A 20,125-nucleotide genomic window follows, 5' to 3' on the forward strand; every position below is an offset into this window, starting at 1 on the left:
GATAGCTTCCGCTGGTGTTGCTTTTGAGGGTGACCTTCTTTCAGAACCTCCGTTAGCTCTAACTCAGGTTCTTCTGTTATAATAGAGTATCGAGCCAAGCGTGGGACAGGCTATCTTTGATAGTTAATGGCTCTAAGAATTTGTTGAGCACGTCATTTAATTAATAGTACTTGTGTCTGGAGTGGACACACCTCTGGAGCTGCCTGGAAGGGCGCATTTGCTGAAGGCCTATAGGCACCCACTCCTGAATCATCACCCGGTTTATAAGCTTTCAGCACGTTCACCTGACTAGTGAATTAAAGGTGTGGTCCCTCCTCTGCCCTTTCTTTCACCATTTAAAAGACCTGGTGCTGGTGAAATTACAACTCTTTTTCTTCGTGAGTCCAGACTCTAGCGCAAATAAATCCTCTGATTAACGGATGAAAGTTTATTATCTTAATCAGGACGATCCAACAGGAGTCACATGATAAACCTTTAACCTGTTGGGTAAGAGGCAGGTAGTGGGATAAGTTCTGATCTATCTTAGTCACAAGCCAGCCAGCCTCTGTTACGATTAAATCCATCTTGGAACCAAATGCCGTGGGAATGAGGGGGCGAGAGAGATTGCTCGGTGGTTAAAAGTGCTTGTGGCCCTTGCAAGGGACCTAAGTTTTGTTCTCACCATCCACATTGGGAGGCTTTCAACCACCTATAACTCTAGATCCAGGGCATCCAACAATTTCTGGCCTCTGAGGTCACATCCTCACAGTTAATTTTTTTTAAAAAAATGCTTATTTTTAAAAAGATTAAGCATTGAAAACTGTAATAAAACATGAGTGAAGCAGGAGCAGAGACTATTTCATGCTCCCTTCATTCCCTAGACTCTAGACCAAATGTTGTAAAACTTACAAAGTTTCTCACTCTGTAAAACAATAATCAAAATACAGCCATCTTTAAGCTTCTCAGCAGGGGCATTAAAGATGGTGGTATCATTCCTAGGAGAGATAACTGCTTCCTTTTGGGGACCCAAGGGTTATTTTTCCCAAGAACCCCATCACTACATCATGGATACAAAAGTTCAAGTTAACATGTTCTACACCAACTTAGAAGCCATTAACAGGGAAAGAGACAAGGGCCAGAGCCTTCGTTCCTTCCATGGGATGACCCTTGCCTATTCAAGGGACATTGTAGTTAAGGGATAAAGGAAATAGGACATTGTCTTAGACTGGGAACTTGGGGACATCTCTCTGAGTGGTTGATATTTGAGTTCCATCTAGAACAGAGGGAAGAAGGAGGCAAAGCTATTCCAGTAAGAAGGGTGTCCCCATGCTCCATGGTCCCTGGGGGTAGGTCAGTGTTTGATGTGATCCTATACCAGCAAGAAACAGGAAGATTAGGAAAGACATTTTGGGGACTGCTGTGGGACATAAAACAGTTTTTTAGCTACATCTTCCAAGGCTTCATGTGATTTAGCCCTGGCTGGCTCTTCAGTGCACTGGAAGATCATGACCTTGCTTTCCATTTAAGGGTAGTGATCTTAACTTGACTTTCTCTTTTAATGCATTCTTTCTCCGGTGTGACCTTGGGTGAGCTAGAGAATAGAGATATTTATTTTAAGAGTCAGACTTAACAGCTTACATATGACAGTCTATATAAAGAAATGGTATTTTTAATTGCTGTATTCTGGAATTCAATCTAAACCAGAATGAGGGAGTTCTTAGATTTTTTTTTTTCAGAAAATGCTTTTCTTTTAAATTCTTGAACTCTTTCAAACTTCCATTGAGCCTCACTCTTTTCAAACATTAAAGAAGTTGAAGCTAACCACACGTGAGCTGTTAAGAAATTCCCGAATTAACAAGAGATCTTTGAGGAGAGTTAAACAAGCAAGACTTTCATGAGGGTGTCGGGGACACAGGCACCTTTACACTGTAGGCATGATCCGCAGCAAAAACTGATAACTCCAAAATTTGCAGAACCCATGGAGACATAGAGGGAAGAGTTTGGCCAGCTCCTCAGAGCTCTTCAGAGACAAAACTGGTGCTTTCTAGAAAGCTCTCCTTTCTGGGAACTGTGACTTGGGCTCATTGCTTTGTAATTAAAAGATGATTTGAACACCAGTGTGAGCCTTGAGTTCTTCTAGGTATCGCCACACTAACGCTTTGCACCTCGGGATGCCAGCCACTCTAAGTTTTACTCTACTTGAGCAAGATGTAGGGCTTTAGTGGACGGAAATTTATGAGAGCATCTAATTGCATTCAAGGAATTTTTGCTTCTCTTAAAGCAATGAAAATAATCTTCCGGCTTTTATAGACCTCTTTGACCCAAAGATATCTGCTGGCAAAAAAAGACGCCTCAACTGAACTCTTTAAATGCTCAATTATTACACGGCTTCTACCATCTAATGCACTGACTCCCACTGTTTGAAAAAAAAAAAAAAAGAACTCTTAAATACCCTCTAAAACTGATTGGTCAAACCTAGATCAAGAAGTGACTCTGGGAAGGCTTGTATGGCAAGAGGGGTGCAGAGAGAGGTAGATAAGCATGACCAATACAAAGTCAACTGGTTTATGGTAAGATAAAAGAAAGAAGCCAGTTGAATTGGAGTTGGTCACAATGTGCTAGTGACTTGCCCAGAACCCATATACATTCCTTCTTGTTCTCATCATCACCTGAGCCCTTCAGAGTTATTGCCATTCTTATTGGGTGGGAATAACTTGCCTAATACTGTGTTTGGCTTGAAGTGAGTTATCAGAGAATAGTTTGTGGTTGAGTTCTAGAGACTCCCGTTTAAAGTTATCCCCAGGCAAATAGCCGTTTAAGCATTTGGTATAGTCAGCAATGTTTTGGTGAAAAGCAACATGCCCTGAAGCCAGATGTTCCTCTGAAGGAAAAGTGGCACGCCGCCTTTTTAATATCACTGGACCTCCCCTCTTGGTCTCTTGGCTCTTTTCATTATGGAGGATTCTCCTGCCTCTGGTTTCTTCCAATGATGAGCTGGACGAACACTTGAAGCTTGAAGTTGTCGACACCCGAGTTGACCGCTTCTGGAGCTGTGTTAATACATCCACGGGAGGGGGAAATCTCTAATTGACTTAGCTGAGTTCTCATTCTGGAACTGTATTTTTCTTACAGAATTGGTAATTCCAAAATCAAACCTCTGCTGCATTCCACTCTGCTCCTATTCTCTGATTAACTCTTCCAAAGATTTTTCTACATGTTTTCACATCCAAGAACGACGACAGATTCTCCAAGACCCTCTGGCTACCTAAAGGATCTTGAATGGAGCCCCTGGGAGTCCTCACTGACTTAAAAACGCAGTGTCTAGTGGATTGTCATCAATCTTGACCAGTTGCAGCTTATTCCTGGTCATCTAATGAAGTGTGAACTTTCGAGTTTGTTCCTGGGGACTTGGGGTAGCACTATCTTCCCAGCAGATGGCTGTGATGGTTGGCTAAAGTGAAATACAGGAAGCCACTAGCACGAGTATCATCAAATGCTGGCTTTGTTCCTGAAGTCACTGAAGAAGCAAGCACAAACTGTATCTTACTCCTCTGCTCCATTGTATGATTCCAGCCCCCAGTTAGCTAGAATTCTTTAGGAGCAGATGTTTCTCCAAAGACCCAGCATTTGTGTTGTGAAGGCTAAACATGGACTCTGAAGTCAGACAGCCTGAACCTTGAATTTCCAGAGTTCTCGAAGTCACATAGCCACCTTCAGCCTCCATTTCTGCTTCTGCAAACCAGGGAAGTCTGGAGAGTCACTGAAGGATTTGCAATGAAGTTGAAGATGTGCTTAGAACGAGTTGTTCATAATAAGCTTTCCTTAAGTGGTGTCAGCAGGAATTATTGCTGCTAACCAACAAGGGTCCTCTCTGTAGTGGTCTCCATTCTTTATTTTAAAAATAATGCTGACTTTGGCCCAGGTAGCTTCATAAAGCCGAGGAGGATGGTGGGCAGGCGGGGTGGGCAACCCTCCATGTGTTAGCAGTGTGTCTGCAGAGATTCCCCGCCACAATTATTTTGTTTCGGCTTAAGCCAACATGCAACAATTGAGTACCTAGGCAGCAGTTAAACCATATAGTACAATTGAGTTCTTCCTTTCCTTTCCATTTATTTTTATTGTTGTTGTTGTTATTTTCCCACTTGTCTTATTATTTTGTTTCTTTTTTCTTGAAATATAATACACACAAAGAGAAAAACTGCAGATGGCTTGTATCTGGATAACAGAATCAATACAAAATAAAATAAAAGCATATCTTCTACCACGCCTGGCCAAAAAAAAAAAAAAAATAGAATATTGCCAGCCCCCACTCACTTTAGCCCACATGGCCCCCTTTCCCTTCCCGCCTCATTCACAGGGCCTGACCTCGGCAGGGATTGTTCCGTGCCTACCCTTCTAATTTCATCATCTCAGTGAGTGTCTGTAAGCAACAGAATATAAAGTTGCCTGGTTTGGGGACTTAAAATGAAGGCAATCACAGGGTTTGTGTTCTCTTACGTGGTTCTGTGTTCCATATTCTTATACGCACTCAATGCAGTCCGTCTGCAGAAATTCTGAAGACTGCAGTAAGCGTGTCTGGCGTTGCATTCTGCTACAAGCTACATTTCCCTGATGACTGGTTCATCAATTCCTTTTTTTTTTTTTTGAGAGGGTGAGTGGAGGGGTCACCTTCCTCTTAAGTCTGATTTCTTGTCCTTTTCTTGCCATGTTTGAAAAGATTTTGGTACCTTGTTAGTTACAGTCTTTTCCTATAGCAAAATCAAGAAGATAATCTCTATGCTGTCTTCAAACCCTTTATTGCTTTATATTGCACATTCTGAATTAAAATTTACCTGGAACCAGCCTTTATATACAATGTGAGGTAGGGCTTCATTTTATTAATTTTCTACCTGGATATTCAATTTTCCTAGAACCATTTGCTGAAAAGATTTTCCTTTCCCCAGAGTCCTGTGGTACCATTTCCTCATAAATCAAGTGTTCATATATGTCTGCATCTCATCCAGCTCCCTATTTTGTTGCTTCAGTCTGCTTGTGCTTGTGCCAATACCTTGCTTGCTTAAGTCTTGTAGCCTTGTGATAAATAAATAAATCCTGATATCTTGTAGAATAAGCCCTGGAGTGGTTTTTTTATTATTACTATTTTAAGTTTTCTGGCTACATTTCTATAAAGAGTTTAGGATCAGCTTGTCAACTTTCACCAAAACCAAACCATGGGAATTTTGGGTTGTATCTCACTGAATTTAAAGGCAACTGAAGAAAAGCAAGTTTTCACAAAACCGGTAATTTATCTCTGTTTATTTAATTCATCTTTAACGCTTTTAACACTTTATAGTTTTCTGTCTAGAGGATTACATATCTTTATTTTTAAATACCTGATTTTTTGTGTTAAATCTAAATTAAGTAAAATTAAATAAAATCTAAATTAAATGTTAAATTAAAACATTTTCCATTCTAATTGTGAATAGAGAAGTTGAAACCATGTATATTATTTTTATATTTAGAGGTCCTTCTACATCTCCTGATCAATTCTAAACCAATTTTCCATATATTCTTGGGCTTTTGTGGTATGTTATAATATTGCCCACAAATAATAATAGCTTTACTCATCTCTAATTCCTTCTCATTTATCGTGTGCTGGGAACTTGAGCACATTTCATAGTACAAATGTCAACCGGGATTATTCTGATGTCATTGTCAATCTCAGATTGACAGCTTTTCACTTTTACTTCTCAATTCCCTTCCAGCTTTCCTAGAACTTTGATATGTATGTACACGGTATTTTCACCTGTAATTTAATCCATCTCTCCTGAGCCGGTTCTCTCATTTTCTCTTCAACTAATCTGAGGACGACATTATGTGATAGTCTACGATGATGCAGAAGTCATACTGATCAGTATACATTGCCCTTTCCATAGATGTATGAACATACAACCTATGTGTGTCTGTTCTCACCGATCTGTCGTCACTTAGAAATTCGTTTCCTCCCATTAAAGCTGTACATTTTATTTTTGTACTGCTCCTGTTTGCTTTATTTGCAGAGCAACTCACATAGTAATCGGGCAGCAAAAGAATTTCTCTTTCCTTTCCATCCCTGCTCTGGCAGAATCTAAGGATGATTCTTATTTTGTTGTCTTGGGTATGGCAGGCAATACCAATAAATTTGTCTGGGCCTGATAACTTGTTTGTTGAAAAGCATTTAAAACAAGTTTGAGTTCTCTAATCACTATCAAATTATTCATAGAATCTTTTCATCTTATGTAAGTTGGATCAATTTTATTTTTCTGGAAACATGACTTATTTAATCTAAACTTTCAAATGCATTACCCTGGTGTTATTTCACACATTCTCTTCCTCTTTTCAGCAACTACAATAACTATACAGAAGTGTGCTTCTTGTTTCTAATACTGGATTTCCTTGGTGATTTCTCTTTTTAAAGAATCAAGATTTGGTCTCTTTGATCATTTTATTTGATTGCATTGTGTTTGTCATTGTACAACCTATCTTTATTGTCTCCTTATTTTGAAGCAGTTAGGTTCTCTAGCCGTTCAGAATGGTTTCTCCAATACCTTTCAGATATTAATTTATTGATTAATTGCATTGTCATGGATAAAAGAAAATCATCCTCTAAATATCTACTTAGTTTGCTACAAGTTTTAGCTGTCTTCACTTAGCTCAGAAGATTATCCATCTTTTGTCTTCTTGCTTTTACTTTGTACTTCCTTCAGTATGTGAATTGATGATGAAGTCTCTTAGGTTTGTATGAAAAAATGTATTTACTTCACCCTCATCAATTATCAACTTCCTGTCAAATACTTCAGATAAGATATAATATCAAATAATAACATATAATAATAAATCAACTCATGAAGAGAAAAGTTGCATTTTGGTTCATATGTTTAGTAAACAGCCAACTAGTCTTCCTGTACTTGGGCCTGTGGGTAGAAAGTTTGTGAGAACAAAGCCACTAACTCCATTGCAGGAGAAAGAGGAAAAGGAAGACCATGATCCCATAGTTCACTTCAGGAGCATGATCTAGGACATCTCCCTATGCTCAGTTCTTGGTTCTGTCACCTCCCACAGGTGCCAGAGTGAGACCCAACTTCCATATGTGTCAGGGCATTAAAGACAGATCTAAACTACAGCATTTATAAAGAATGAATGTTATGGATCTCTGTCTAGCTTGGTAATTATTTTCTCTTGGCTGCACAAAATATTCGTGTCTACTGATTTTGATAACTTTTGTTATTGTTGCCTTTGAAGATACACCACTTTCTTATATCTTTGCTGCAATTTTATTGGGATATGAATTTATATGAATTATCCTTCATTTTGTATTGTAGCTTGGATACGTTCTTGAATTTGTTGGCATCTCACACACATACACATACTGAAAGGGAGACAGAGACAGAGAGAGACAGAAGACAAACCTTCATTGTGGTTTGTCCTTTTTCTTCTACATGGTCCATGGTTGAGTTGACTAACAATAGTGTTTATGAAGATGCGGTACTAAATCCATTCAGTATGCGTCTGTATTTTTTTTCAACTTTATATTGCTTCTATTTGGTACTTTCTCACATCATCTGAGACTTTTAATGGGTATTTTGTGAAATTTTATTTGATAAAAATACTTCTATTGCTTAAGAAAAATGTAGCTCAAGAGTCTTCAATTTGCCTTCCACAAATAACTGTCATTTCCATTATCCTTTTCTACTTGACTTCATTTTATTAAAACCAGTCGATACTTTAACTCACAAATGAAAAGTCTCACACAGTTGGTTTTTAAAGAAGCCACTTGTGGGGCTTTGGATGAGAAATGTCCTCCAGGGGCTCCTGTATTTGAAGGCTTGCTCCCAGGTGGCACTGCTTAGGAAAGGAATGGAGCCCACTGCAGGAAGTCAGGAGGGGCCAGCTTTGAGGGTTAAGGCCTTGCTCCACTTTCTGGCCCCCTTTTCTGCTTCCTATGTATAAATTAAAACTAGTGGTTAGTTTCTTGCCCTCCCCCCTGCTGCCATGCATTCTAAGACGTGATTGACTTTATCCCTCTGGAATCATTAGTCAAAACAGATCTTTGTTTGCCTCCACTGTGGGGTATTTTATCACAGCAATGGCACAGCGTGACTCCACTTGTGTTCCTGGTCCCGAATTGTATAAATCCCAATGAGCATCTACACAGTGGAATGCCATCCTGAAACCATGGAGCTTCACTTAGGGTTTTATACCGTCAATATCTACTAGGTTTTATTTATTTATTTTTATTGTTCTTTCCAATTCAATACCCAGAAAGTTAAATTCACTTATCCACCACAAAAAAAAACTATGAAAAATGTGAAACTATAGAAAAAGCTTAATCTGTGAAAAAAAAGTAACATCTGCGATTTTTAAAATAGATTCCAGCTTTCTGCTAAATTAAAAAAAAACTTAAACTAAAACATTCAACATTCTCTATCCATAAACAATGTAAACAGTTGCTTTAACATCTGTGTCTGATAGCTCCAATTTTTGCATAAACTATGATTGGTCACTTATTTGTAACAAAATGCTGTAATACCATAGGCCAGGAGGCAATGGAAGTCTACCTCCCACAGATCTGGGGAACAGTGGTCCAACAGCAAGGTCACCTGTTCTGGGGCTGCTTCTCTTGTCCTGAAGTCAGCCTCTTCAGACTATCTTCTCAAGTGAGCACTGAAACCCACAATATAAGGGTGCTAAATCCATCATAGAGGCCACATACTCATGATGTCATCCTCACACAATTAACCGCCAAAAAACCACCACCTAACACCATCACATGGTAAGTAGGACCTTAGCATATGAATTCAGAGGCGGAACATGGCAACTGCTTCCTGGCATTTTTTGGTGTGTTTATGGGTGAGCACACAGACACATATGCTTAGTATTCTTTTGGAAACAAACCACAAACATAATTTAAGATAATACGCTGATGTTATAGTCTTTCCTTATCTTTTTTTTTCTGCCAGTAAGTTAAAGGACTAAGAATTTGAGATCATTTGAATTAAATTTTAGGACAGAGACTTTCTCAGATGTGCTGATGATTAGTTGTGGGGCCAAAGTTAGTATAAGGAATGGGCCACATCTGGCTCACTCTTACTGTGGGGATTAATCCTGCCAGATTTCTGGCATTCTACTTAACTGCAGGGGTTTTGTAAGCGTTCTCTTATGCACAAGCTCTAAATCTATCCTCTTCTCTGAAAGTCATGTGTACCTTCAGTGGAAAAGCAGCCCAAATGCGGGGCTCACCTCTGTGGATTCCTCTCTTCTCCTGGCATATAAAATTTGACTGTGTTGGTATCTCCAATGTGTCTAGATGTTCTGGTCAGTTTTTTGGTTGAGTAGAGTAGGAAGTTTGAATTAGCAACAGAAGCACAAGTTGTGATTTTCTTTTCCATTCTGGTAGTCTGAAAACTTATCCCCTCTATAGTTTTTAGTATTTCATAACTATTTGCCACCAATTTGGAGTTCACCACACCAATAATTTGTTATCTTCAAAACATTAAATAATATGGGAAACAGTGACCTACAACATTAACATAATAGTTTCCTGTCTTATCCATTCGTTTTCTTTAAAACAGCCCTAAGGATCACGTGTTGTGCATTCTCTATCAGTGCAATTCACAGATGAGTAAATTGATGAACGAAAGGGTGATCTGTCCTAGTGCAGAGAATAAATTTAGTGTCACTATTTTACTGAAAGTAAAGGTCAAAACTGCAGACAACTTGGGGCATCATCTTGAAGACTACAGACTTAGAATACATGGGATCTTTTTATTCATCCAGTGATGAAAACGAGAGTTTGGTCTCAAAGAGAAACCAGGATGAGGCTGGGACATGCTTTTATAACTACGATGCTCATGGTATTGGCCTTTTTGTTTTGAAGTAGCTTCTAGAATGTTCCATATAAAGCACAAGATCAACACATTTGCCTTAGACTCTTCTATTAACTGCCAGTAGAGCTTTTTAACTCTTGTTTCTTTTTTTTCTTTTTTTTTTATTTATTAAATTCTATTATTCAATTAAGGATCTCCGCCTCCCCCCCCCCCCGCCCCCGCCTCCCATCTCCCTCCCCCTTCCCCGATCAAGTCCCTCTCCCTCATCAGCTTGAAGAGCAATCAGGGTTCCCTGACCTGTGGGAAGTCCAAGGACCGCCCACCTCCATCCAGGTTTAGTAAGTTGAGCATCCAAACTGCCTAGGCTCCCCCAAAGCCAGTATGTGCAGTAGGATCAAAAACCCATTGCCGTTATTCTTGAGTTCTCAGTAGTCCTCATTGTCCGCTATGTAAGTCCGGTTTTATCCCATGCTTTTTCAGACCCAGGCTAGCTGGTCTTGGTGAATTCCCGAAGGATCATCCCCATTGTCTCAGTGTATGGGTGTACCCCTCGCGGTCCTGAGTTCCTTGCTCATGCTCCCCCTCCTTCTGCTCCTGATTTGGACCTTGAGATTCCTGTCCAGTGCTCCAATGTGTGTCTCTGTCTCCTTTCATCGCCTGATGAAGGTTAATATTCAGGAGGATGCCTATATGTTTGTCTTTGGATTCATATTCTAATTAGCTTCTTTAGGATCGCGAATGCCCTTCAATGGAAGAATGGATGAAGAAAGTATGGAATATATACATATTAGAGTATTACTCAGCAGTAAAAAACAAGGAATTCTTGAAGTTTGCGTACAAATGGATGGAAATAGAAAACACTATCCTGAGTGAGGTAAGCCAGATCCAAAAAGAGGAACATGGGATGTACTCACTCATATTTGGTTTCTAGCCATAAATAAAGGAAAGTGAGCTTATAATTCGCGATCCTAGAGAAGCTAATTAACTCTTGTTTCTAAAATGCTTTCATGAGGTTTCCGTAGGGGACTCAAGGTTTGTTCTATGATAAGGGTAATGTGGGGCCCAAAGAGCCAGGTCACTGCAGGGGGTCGGGGGCAAAAAAGGAGAGGGAAGCAGAGAGTCATCTCTTGAAGAGCTAAATTACATGAAAATGTGGGTTTATTCCTCTCATTGTTATGTACCAGTACTGTTCTTTTTAGAAAATAATGTTCTCCCTCAATTTCCCTTAAGGGCAAGAGTATTTGGAGGAAGAAGAGAGAATGAATTAATTATATTGTGGGCTGAGATTAATTTACTAGTTATACTGCTAAACCCATTGAATCATTTCTTTTCTCCATAGGTATGAGGCAGAGGACAATTTCATAGATAAGGTACACTCTTAAATACCCACCACTCATGAACTAAATACACTGAGCTATATTTTGGCTTATTGGAGACGTCACTACTTTTGCTGGTGAACCCAGCTTGGATAACCCAGGTTGAGCAGCTATGTGATAACTTGGGTGATGTTCAAGCATGCCAAAATGATGCAGCAGTTACTCTGGAAGCAGTGGCTGGGGTCCACTGGAGGCAGCGGAACAGATGAAGTGGATAAATACCTGCTATTATTATGTGACGAGGTCAAGGATTAGTAATGTGAATTTTTATTGCCTTTCTTCATATTCACCTCCCGTGATCTCCAGGAGTCTTTTGCTAGAAAGGATGAAGGCAGGGAAAGACAAAACTCACACGCTGTTAGGAGAGAACTCTCAAAGGCAAAAAGAACAAGTAGAGAAAGGAAAAGCCAGTGATGGGACAGCTTTATTTGACGTTTGATAAAATAGCAGAGTATGCAGACCATAGGCACTCATCCATTCTGCAGATAGGGATGGAGAGCTATGTTTTACTATATTTCCATTTTACTAGGTGCAAGTAAAAGTCTTAAACTCTATTTTTAAATTTTTCAAGATACGGTGTGTGTGTGTGTGTGTGTGTGTGCGTGTGTGTGTGTGTGTGTGTGTGCATGGTGCGCACGCATGTGCACACGAGTGCCTGCCTATGGAGACCAGAAGAGAGTGCTGAGTCCCCTAGAGCTGCAGTTAGAAGCCTTTGGGACCCAACTCAGGTCCTCGGAAAAGCAGCAGGTGTACTTAGCCATCTCTCCAGCCTAAAACTCACATTTATTTTTTTGCTACTGGATCATACTTTCCTGAAAACAATTTTCTGTTGATTGCTCATGCTGTTGCAAAACTCATACGGACAAAACTGAACCTGCGACACTAGCCATTTCTCTTACAAGTAGAGACACATGTTCTTAGAAAAGTCTACCCCTCACCCACATCCCCACACCCTAAAATTTGTAGCCATCAGTGGCCTGCAGAAATATTTTTATTCAAACTATTTAGTTCAAGTACTATTTCTGCAAAATAATAAGCAAAATGAAAGCGTATTATGAATATTGGGGTAGACGGTCTTACAGATGACTATAATAACTTAAAAGAGTGACCACCCTGATAATTCTGCATAAGTCATTTCATGGGACATTGTATCAGATCACTCTTGATGATTCTATGCTTTACCATTCTCACGCCCAAGGGACTTGGTCTATCTTTATGACCTTGCAATAGAAAGTACATTTGAGAAATGTAACACAAAGAGAAGGGCATAGAGGGATCCACGATCCAAAAGAAGCAAGGACTAGGGAGAAAAAGTAAAAATTCTCTTTTCTTGCTTCTGTTAAATAACCAACCGTGTCTGTTTCTGGCAGAGTAAAGAAGAATATACTCAGATGTATTCATATTCAAATATTTAATCTTAAGGGGAGCATCATCTCTTACCATGCTAAAGAAAATGTGTGGTCATATCAATTAGGGGCTGATTGAAGGAGGACGGGCAGACAATTTCACTGCCGTTAATGAGGCTTCCTGCTCATGTGGTCCAGACTAAATCCCTCAAGCTCCAGCGCAAGGCTGTCTCCCCCCGCCACCCAATTTCTTTCATGAATCCCTTGAGTCTTTCTCACTGAAAGCTGTTTGTGCGAAGGGCAGCCCTCTCTGTGACTGCTGGGGTAGGTTTTAAGAGGTGTCATTTGCAGACTGAAGCATGGAATGAACAGGCAGACTTCTTGCATCTGGTCAGCCTTGACCGTCTGTCCATGACTATCACCGATTGTCCATCGGCTGAAATTATAGCGGCTTTTAAAAACTGCTGGCGCCCAAATCTCCCTTGACTGTACATCTGTAACTACTAATAATGTTGTTTGGGGCAGACTTGGTTGCTTTGAAATTGCACTGCACTGTTATAAGTAAATGAGCGGCAACCAATTATCTATGAAGTCAAGACACACACAGAGGAGAGTGTGATGAATTGGAGATGATCCCGCTGACACAACACAGTGTGGGAACCTGTCCTGCTTTGACGTCTCATCAAAGCTGGGAGGTGATGTTTACATATCTTCCAGCAGAGATCCCCCAGTTCCGGCAGGGAGGAGGAGATGACAGCATCATTACGCCCCTGGTACACATGTTGCTGAATTAAAATTAAAAAGGCAGCAAGACCAAGTGTTAAATATCTACAGAGAGAATCATCACACTCCAGAAAGGAGGCAAGGTTAAAGAGATGCAGATCCAACTGTCACACGGCGAAATCCATCCCGGAAATCAGCTCAGTGTGCAGGGAAGCAATGTATAAATTCATCCAGGCAGAGAGAAGGCACTGAATTCCAGGAACCAAAGGAGTTCAGCCTCATCAGTGAGCTGGCTGACAGGCATTGAGACAGCTATAGCGTCACCCAGCAACCAGTGAACTCCTAACTTCAGTGGTACAGCAAAAGCAGAGCCTGCTTTTTATGATTGCCTGAGAAATTCTGACTGAGTTGCATTCTGGTTGGACAAAGAGATAAAGAAGGAGGCTAAATCGCCATCTGCCTTGCAGAGGCATAGGGGAGGGGACGGAAAATTCCTCTAATGTTGTTGCCTTGATGACTGCCAAAGGCTGAGCATGCATGTGTAGCTTGGGTTAAATTTTAACTGTGTGGGTCCCAACAGCTCTTGTGTGCTGAGAGTGTGTGCATAGAGAAAACACAAAGTGTGGTTTCGACTTTATAAGACAACTCTACATACAGGGCAGTTCATGCAGTAACACTCCTTTGTCTACCGATACAGGGTGTCTTCACTGTAGGTGTTTGCATTTTTCTCTGAAATTCTTTGAAGGTGAACACAGACTCTTAGCAAGCAGAAGCCAGTCTCCTAGGTGAAGTAGCAATTCTGCGTAGACCTAATAGCCTGAGATGCAGCAGGTTTTCTTGTATCCTTGTACAACGAAGTGGCTAAGGGATGAGTTTGATTTCCTTCCATAGTTCTCATCTTCCCCACTTCCCAGTGGGGTAGATCTGGGGTCATTTTACTCTTGAATTCTGATCATCCCTGTTGATTTCCCAGAGGTGGCAATCATATTAAATGTCTCAGAGATTATTTTGTTACAATATTTCTAAATAGATCAAGTAGGGAGTCGCAGGGTCTCAATCTAGTGACAGCATTTAAGCCAAGGAGCAACTGGCCTTTCTTTCTAGAAGATAGAACGGAGCTCAGTCCTGGTAGTTGTAGGTGAACAACTACAGTGAGCTGGCGTTTCAGAAGCACCACATCTCCTTTCTATTTATGCTTAGACTTCTAATTAGAAGCAGTGTTCTCTTTGACATTGAGGCCAAGACTACCCAGCTTGAGATACATGTACTGCAATGCAAAAAGCGAATCACAGAAACAGTAAGTGAGCAGTTCCCTACAGGGTCCACAAAGAGAAGAGAAATTTATAGGGCAAGGGAGGGAGGAATGAGCTTAGGTGAACACTGGACCCACCTACTTGGGCACGTGGCCAGATGATAGAGAAACCAGGAAGCAGGGCAGCCTAGAAGGGAACAGCACAGCTGAAGAAATCTACAAATAGAGCAAAGTCAGTTGTGAAACCAACTGGGGCTTGTTTTGGTTCCTACTACCTTGTCCAGGGTGGTAGGGAGCCAGGTGCAGCAGAGGAGAAAGTCCTTTTTCTGAGGACACTAGACAGGCTACTAAGCGCAGAGGACTACTTGAGGGGTTTTACAGGAGCTGGGGAAGGAAATATGAAGTGGCGGGAAAGGTGAGCAGTGTGACAACGAAGAATGACACAGATGGGTCGAGTTGTTGTGTTGGCATTGTGAATATTGTCCTTTTAAACCAGGGAGCATAGAAAAAAAATAATACGGCAGAGCTTGGGTTTTATAAATAGGGTATTTTTCTTTGTAACTTTCTCAGAAACAATTGATGATTATAATTCCTCCCGGGTCCCCATCCTATCTCTGGCTATGCCTCTTGAAAAATTTCAAGATTTTGAAGAGCAGCAACAAACTAAGTCTTTCAAGTCATCCTGCCCAAGGTAGATATGCTGTTGTCAGTATTATCAGAAAAGTCTGGGAAAGTCATGTTCATCTTAATTTCACAGAAGTGAAAGGTATTTTCTTTAAGCCCGGGTAAATCTAAATGTTGCATTAGTACTCTAGAAAACACTATATGCAAGCTTGATATAAAGATAGAATTTGAAAATGGAGGGCCTAGTATCAAATAACTAAAGGGACTAACCTAAGAACCAGATGTACAGAGGGAGTAAATTTAGTGCCTTTGTATTGCACGTAGTGGTGATGCTCTTGATAAATTTTAAGGACCCTTCATCACATTAGGAGCAGTGGCTACCATGTCTTTTTCTAGTCTTAATCCCCACACCAGGCTGTTGAATAGGTCAATTATTTAGTCTGTAACCAGAGCCCATTAAAGAAAAATGCAAGTTTTAGTTAATAAAAACAATGAATAGGCTTGGTGCCCAACAATGTTTGTATCACTGCCTAGGACAGATGTCTTTCTGATAAGACTCGCTAGTTAAATAAATTTGCTCAGAAGGCAGGCAAATTCAGGACTCAAGGCAGAAGCACATAAGCATCGAGTTAGAAGTCAAAATCTTAATGTATGCAGAAAACCTCTTCTGAGGTAGACCCTTACGATTCCATAAAGGCCTCCACCAAAGCATAGATTTTTCTTACCTCAACTTGAAAACACCCATTGTATAGGAAGCTCAGAAAAACAATTTCACTCTAATCAAGTGTGCCTGAAGATGTGGTACCCTCATTTCTACAGGGCATTCCAAAGTGACACACTAGACTTCTGAAGAAGAATTGAAAAGAAAACCGTGTTTGGTCATGCCCATAGGCCGGGGTTCATTATCAATCCTATCTCTTCAGACAGAGGAGAAGGTGAATGGTGGTAAAGGTTAAAAGCAAACTATGACCGGTGGCTTCTTTGTACTCCATCAGGCAAAGGAACACAGACTTGACGCATGTTTGGCGGAACAAACTGAGCTTTGCAGTGCTTGGCTGCGGTGTCCTGCTTGCACTGAGCTGGAGAGGCATAGAGAAAGCCCGCGTCACTTGGAGGGTGGCGCAAGGCTATCATAATGGCTGAAAGCAACAACAGGGCCTACCGAGGACACCAAGCAACCTGTGCTTCACGACCATGCTGTCACTCTCCTTGTGAAATGGCTTGCTTGTAACCGCCTCTATGACGCATCCAAAAATTACAAAGAAAGATAAATAAAAAGCATAAATACTGGTTCCTGAACTTCCTCCCTTAACTCTTGAATAATCCTTCCTTGCATTCAAACTTGCTCATCCAACAAACATTCTCAAATCTCCTGTCTACAGCCTACACTTCACTTTATGTGGGCTGTTCCTGTTAATGCCTTATAATGTCCTATCTCTGGGGATTCATTCTGTGATGGTGACAAAAACCTGGACACACTTGGAAAGAGTCCTCAGTGTGCTCTTTCTAGTTTGAGACTTCAAGCACTGGCAACATGACACCAGCAGGGACAGCTCTCTGGGTCATTAAGTAATTAATGCATTTGAAAAGTAAGGCTGGGACTAGAATGGCCAATTAATGCGTATGTCTTTGAGCTTGCTTGCATCTCATATCAAAGCAGTGTACAGCGGTTTCATTTTAACCTGCAGGGGATTCTGTTCAAAATCTCCCATTGTGCCCCAAACTAGCGACAGCACCCAGTTCTCTATATACTTTATTCTATACATATGATAAAGGTTGATTTATAATGAATAGGGAGAGGTCAACACTGGAATAAACCAATTATAACAATGTACAGTCGTGAGAGTTATGTGAACAACTGCGCAGGCCAGAGAGGTTGGTATTACCCAGGTGGCCCATAAAGGCTCGCCACTCTCCTGGCTGAGCCCATCAGCGCCTGTCCCCTCCCCAACTGTTGACTCATTTGCACACTCAGGAGTGCTCTCTTTATTAATAAACTACTCTATCTTAACTAGTCACCATAGGCCCCTGGCCAATTCTTTGTTTCAGGACACAAGAACCTGGAAAGCTGAGGACTTCTTCTCCAGGCCCCTCTCCATTCCTACAGTGGCAAGAGGGGACATAAAATCCCACATGGCTGGAGACTGTCTTTACACAGCTTCTCTGTCCTTTGTAGTCCCCATCGGGGAGACAGCGGTGCTGTTACTTTTCTTCATCTTTCCCAGCCGGTATCTTCCCTTCCCTGAGGCCCGTGAGGAGGCCTGGGTGAAGGTGAAGGACTTGATGTTTACCTGAAAGTAGATGCGCAGTGCCTCAGCTTCTGCAGCCATCTCCTCCTCAGATCTCCAGAAGGCTGGGGAGTCCTCTTGTTCTTTGTCATGTTTCTGGAGCTTGGAGGAAGAGAATAAAATAGGCTCGTGAAAGAATCCCTGAGATCTTCGGTAATAGTGTTGGAGAAAGGAGAGAGAGTGAAAATAACTTGCAAATTAGAGGGCTGGAGGTGTATCTTAATTACGCTAATTGCCCAATTTTGAAAATAAAGAGTTTCACGTAAGAATTGACATTTCTTGCTTCTCTAATAAAATCGCAAGATTCGGCTGCACTGGGGTGGCTGCTGCTTCATGCTTGCCTGATGAGCAAGGGCCTGCGACAGACTAAGGCTGTGTAAAACAGGAGGCTGCTAGGGGCAGCATCCTGCTATTCAACACCCCTTCATTTTCTTGCGCTTATCAGCGCCATTTAATCATTGACACCCCTGACTGCAGTTGTCTCTGCCCGTGCTCAGTCCTCCCTTCTGGCCTGCAGCCTACCTATCAGTCTCTCTGGCCTTAGCTGTCTTTTATGAGCTCCAAGGAGTTGTAAGCATTTGGACCAGAAGATACTCAAGTCCCTTCCCTTTGGCTATCAGGCTACTGTCAAGAATAGACTCTTAACAAAGTAGAATTCCGCAGAAGTCCTGTGCTGGGGAAGGGAGACTGAGGTCCTGGTGCCCTGCAGGGGAGGGGTTAGCCAGACTTCACACGTGCCAACCGTGTCACAGTTGCACATGTCCTGGCTTTTCTTTCGTGTTCCTAGAAAGCCATAACTCTGTCACAAAGGAAGTAGAGAGAAACTGAGTCTTTTTTTCTGGGTCTGGCTAAACTGCACATGAACGCATTTCACATGCGCAGTTTGTTTTCTAATTTCTTTTAAGAAGTAGCAGGTTTATGAATCAAAGTGGATCTGCACCAACAGAAACGAGGAGAAAATGGTATAGGAAATTAACAATGTAGTCTTAGTCAATTCAGTTCCTCTGTAGACAATTCTCTATCCATGTAGAAACATATATATATGTATATATACATATATATGACATAGTCACATATATTTATGTATACATATATAGACTTATGAGCAAGGACATGTTTAAAATTACTGTATAGAGCCGGGTGGTGGTGGCACATGCCTTTAATCCCAGCACTCATGAGGCAGAGTCAGGCGGATCTCTGTGAGCTCGAGGCCAGCCTGGTCTATAAGAGTTAGTTCCAGGACAGGAAGCAAAAGCTGCAAAGAAACTCTGTCTCGAAAATCAAATAAAAAAAATTGCTGTATAGAGTGAAATGTGTGTCTGTTCTATCAGAGAGCAGGTTTTTAGTAGAGTTTAATTTCTCTTTTGCTTGCCTATTGCAATTCAGTTCTGTTACCAATATGTCATTTCTGTGGTTCTGTGTGTGTGTGTGTGTGTGTGTGTGTGTGTGTGTGTGTGTGAGAGAGAGAGAGAGAGAGAGAGAGAGAGAGAGAGAGACAGACAGACAGACAGACACACACACACACACACACACACACACACAGAACATGCTAAAGGTCCAATTGCTCACAAGATGTACAGTGTAGTGATCCATGTTCAGGTGCTTAGATAGATGGCTGTGTAGCGCTGTCAATGACGGCCAACATTTATGATTTGGAAAGCAGCTTCTCTCATGCTCATATTTTGCACAATCCTTACAGCTTCCCACAAGACACACTACTTAACTTCATTTACTCTGAAGGAAATGGGGGCAGGGGAACTCAGGAAAATCATTTATTTGTCTAGGTAGGTAAGGCCGGGTGCAAGCATTGTGTCCAACCAGTCTTCTTTGTCTTGGAGAATCCATACAAACGGGCAGTTCCATAGTGACTGCTTTCATTTCACCGCGTATCTGCTCACTTGGTACTGGGATGCTTTGAAAAAAACCTTGGGAGTTCAGCAAGGCATGCTGACCAGGTGCCTCAGGTATGAACATGAGAAGCTGCTCACTAGAAACCGTGACAAAATGAAAGGGAGAGAATCACTGTACACATTTGTCCTGTGGCCTGTAGACCTAACCCTCATCACACAGACACACATACACATCCATACACACACTCACACACACACATACACACACACACACACACACACACACATACACACACACACACACACACACACACTACTAATAAATAAACACTTTTAAACTAAAATAGTAATATCCATTGTCTTGGGCCTCAAACCCTCAGTCTACTCTAGAGACCCCACCTCAGCAGCCTGCAGAACACAGAGACTTTCCACATTTATCTCAGACCAGCTTTGTTGTGGAAGACAAAATAGTACGGGAAAGACATCCTGGCTTTCCGGCAAGGCTGTATTTCCACACCGAGGAAGTCTGGGCCTAAATGAGGCTCATTAGCATAGAACGAGGCCACAAATATCTTTATGAGGGTCATGGATCTTCCTTTCAGAATTTGGCTGCCAGCACACTGGTTTTCCATTTTGCCATACAGATTTAATTCTTCTTAGTGGAAGGAAAGCACATTAAGAAGTCATTTCCTTGCTGTAGAAGCAGATATGACGCAGTTGCTACAGGCGAGTCGGACGGGATTGCTATTCTACCCGAGAACTAATTTTCATTTTGCTACTACCTTTGGGTCTGTTATAAATCCATCTTGTAACAGTTTGATGGGGAAGACAAGGAGCGGTGC

The 20,125-nt window shown here is 41.3% G+C and overlaps 1 protein-coding gene across 5 annotated transcripts in view; it reads right to left on the reverse strand.

The window, feature by feature from the left end:
* Fhit (fragile histidine triad) overlaps positions 1-20,125 on the reverse strand; it is a 1,440,845-nt gene that overhangs the window by 5,905 nt on the left and 1,414,815 nt on the right. For all 5 annotated transcript variants that reach the window (XM_013346791.2, XM_026780017.1, XM_026780018.1 and 2 more), the window contains one exon: positions 17,437-17,535. In XM_013346791.2, coding sequence (XP_013202245.1) covers positions 17,437-17,535 — 99 coding nt within the window. The remainder of the gene's footprint in view (positions 1-17,436; positions 17,536-20,125) is intronic.

This window comes from Microtus ochrogaster, chromosome 6 (assembly GCF_000317375.1).
Source record: "Microtus ochrogaster isolate Prairie Vole_2 chromosome 6, MicOch1.0, whole genome shotgun sequence".
Classification (NCBI taxonomy): domain Eukaryota; kingdom Metazoa; phylum Chordata; class Mammalia; order Rodentia; family Cricetidae; genus Microtus; species Microtus ochrogaster.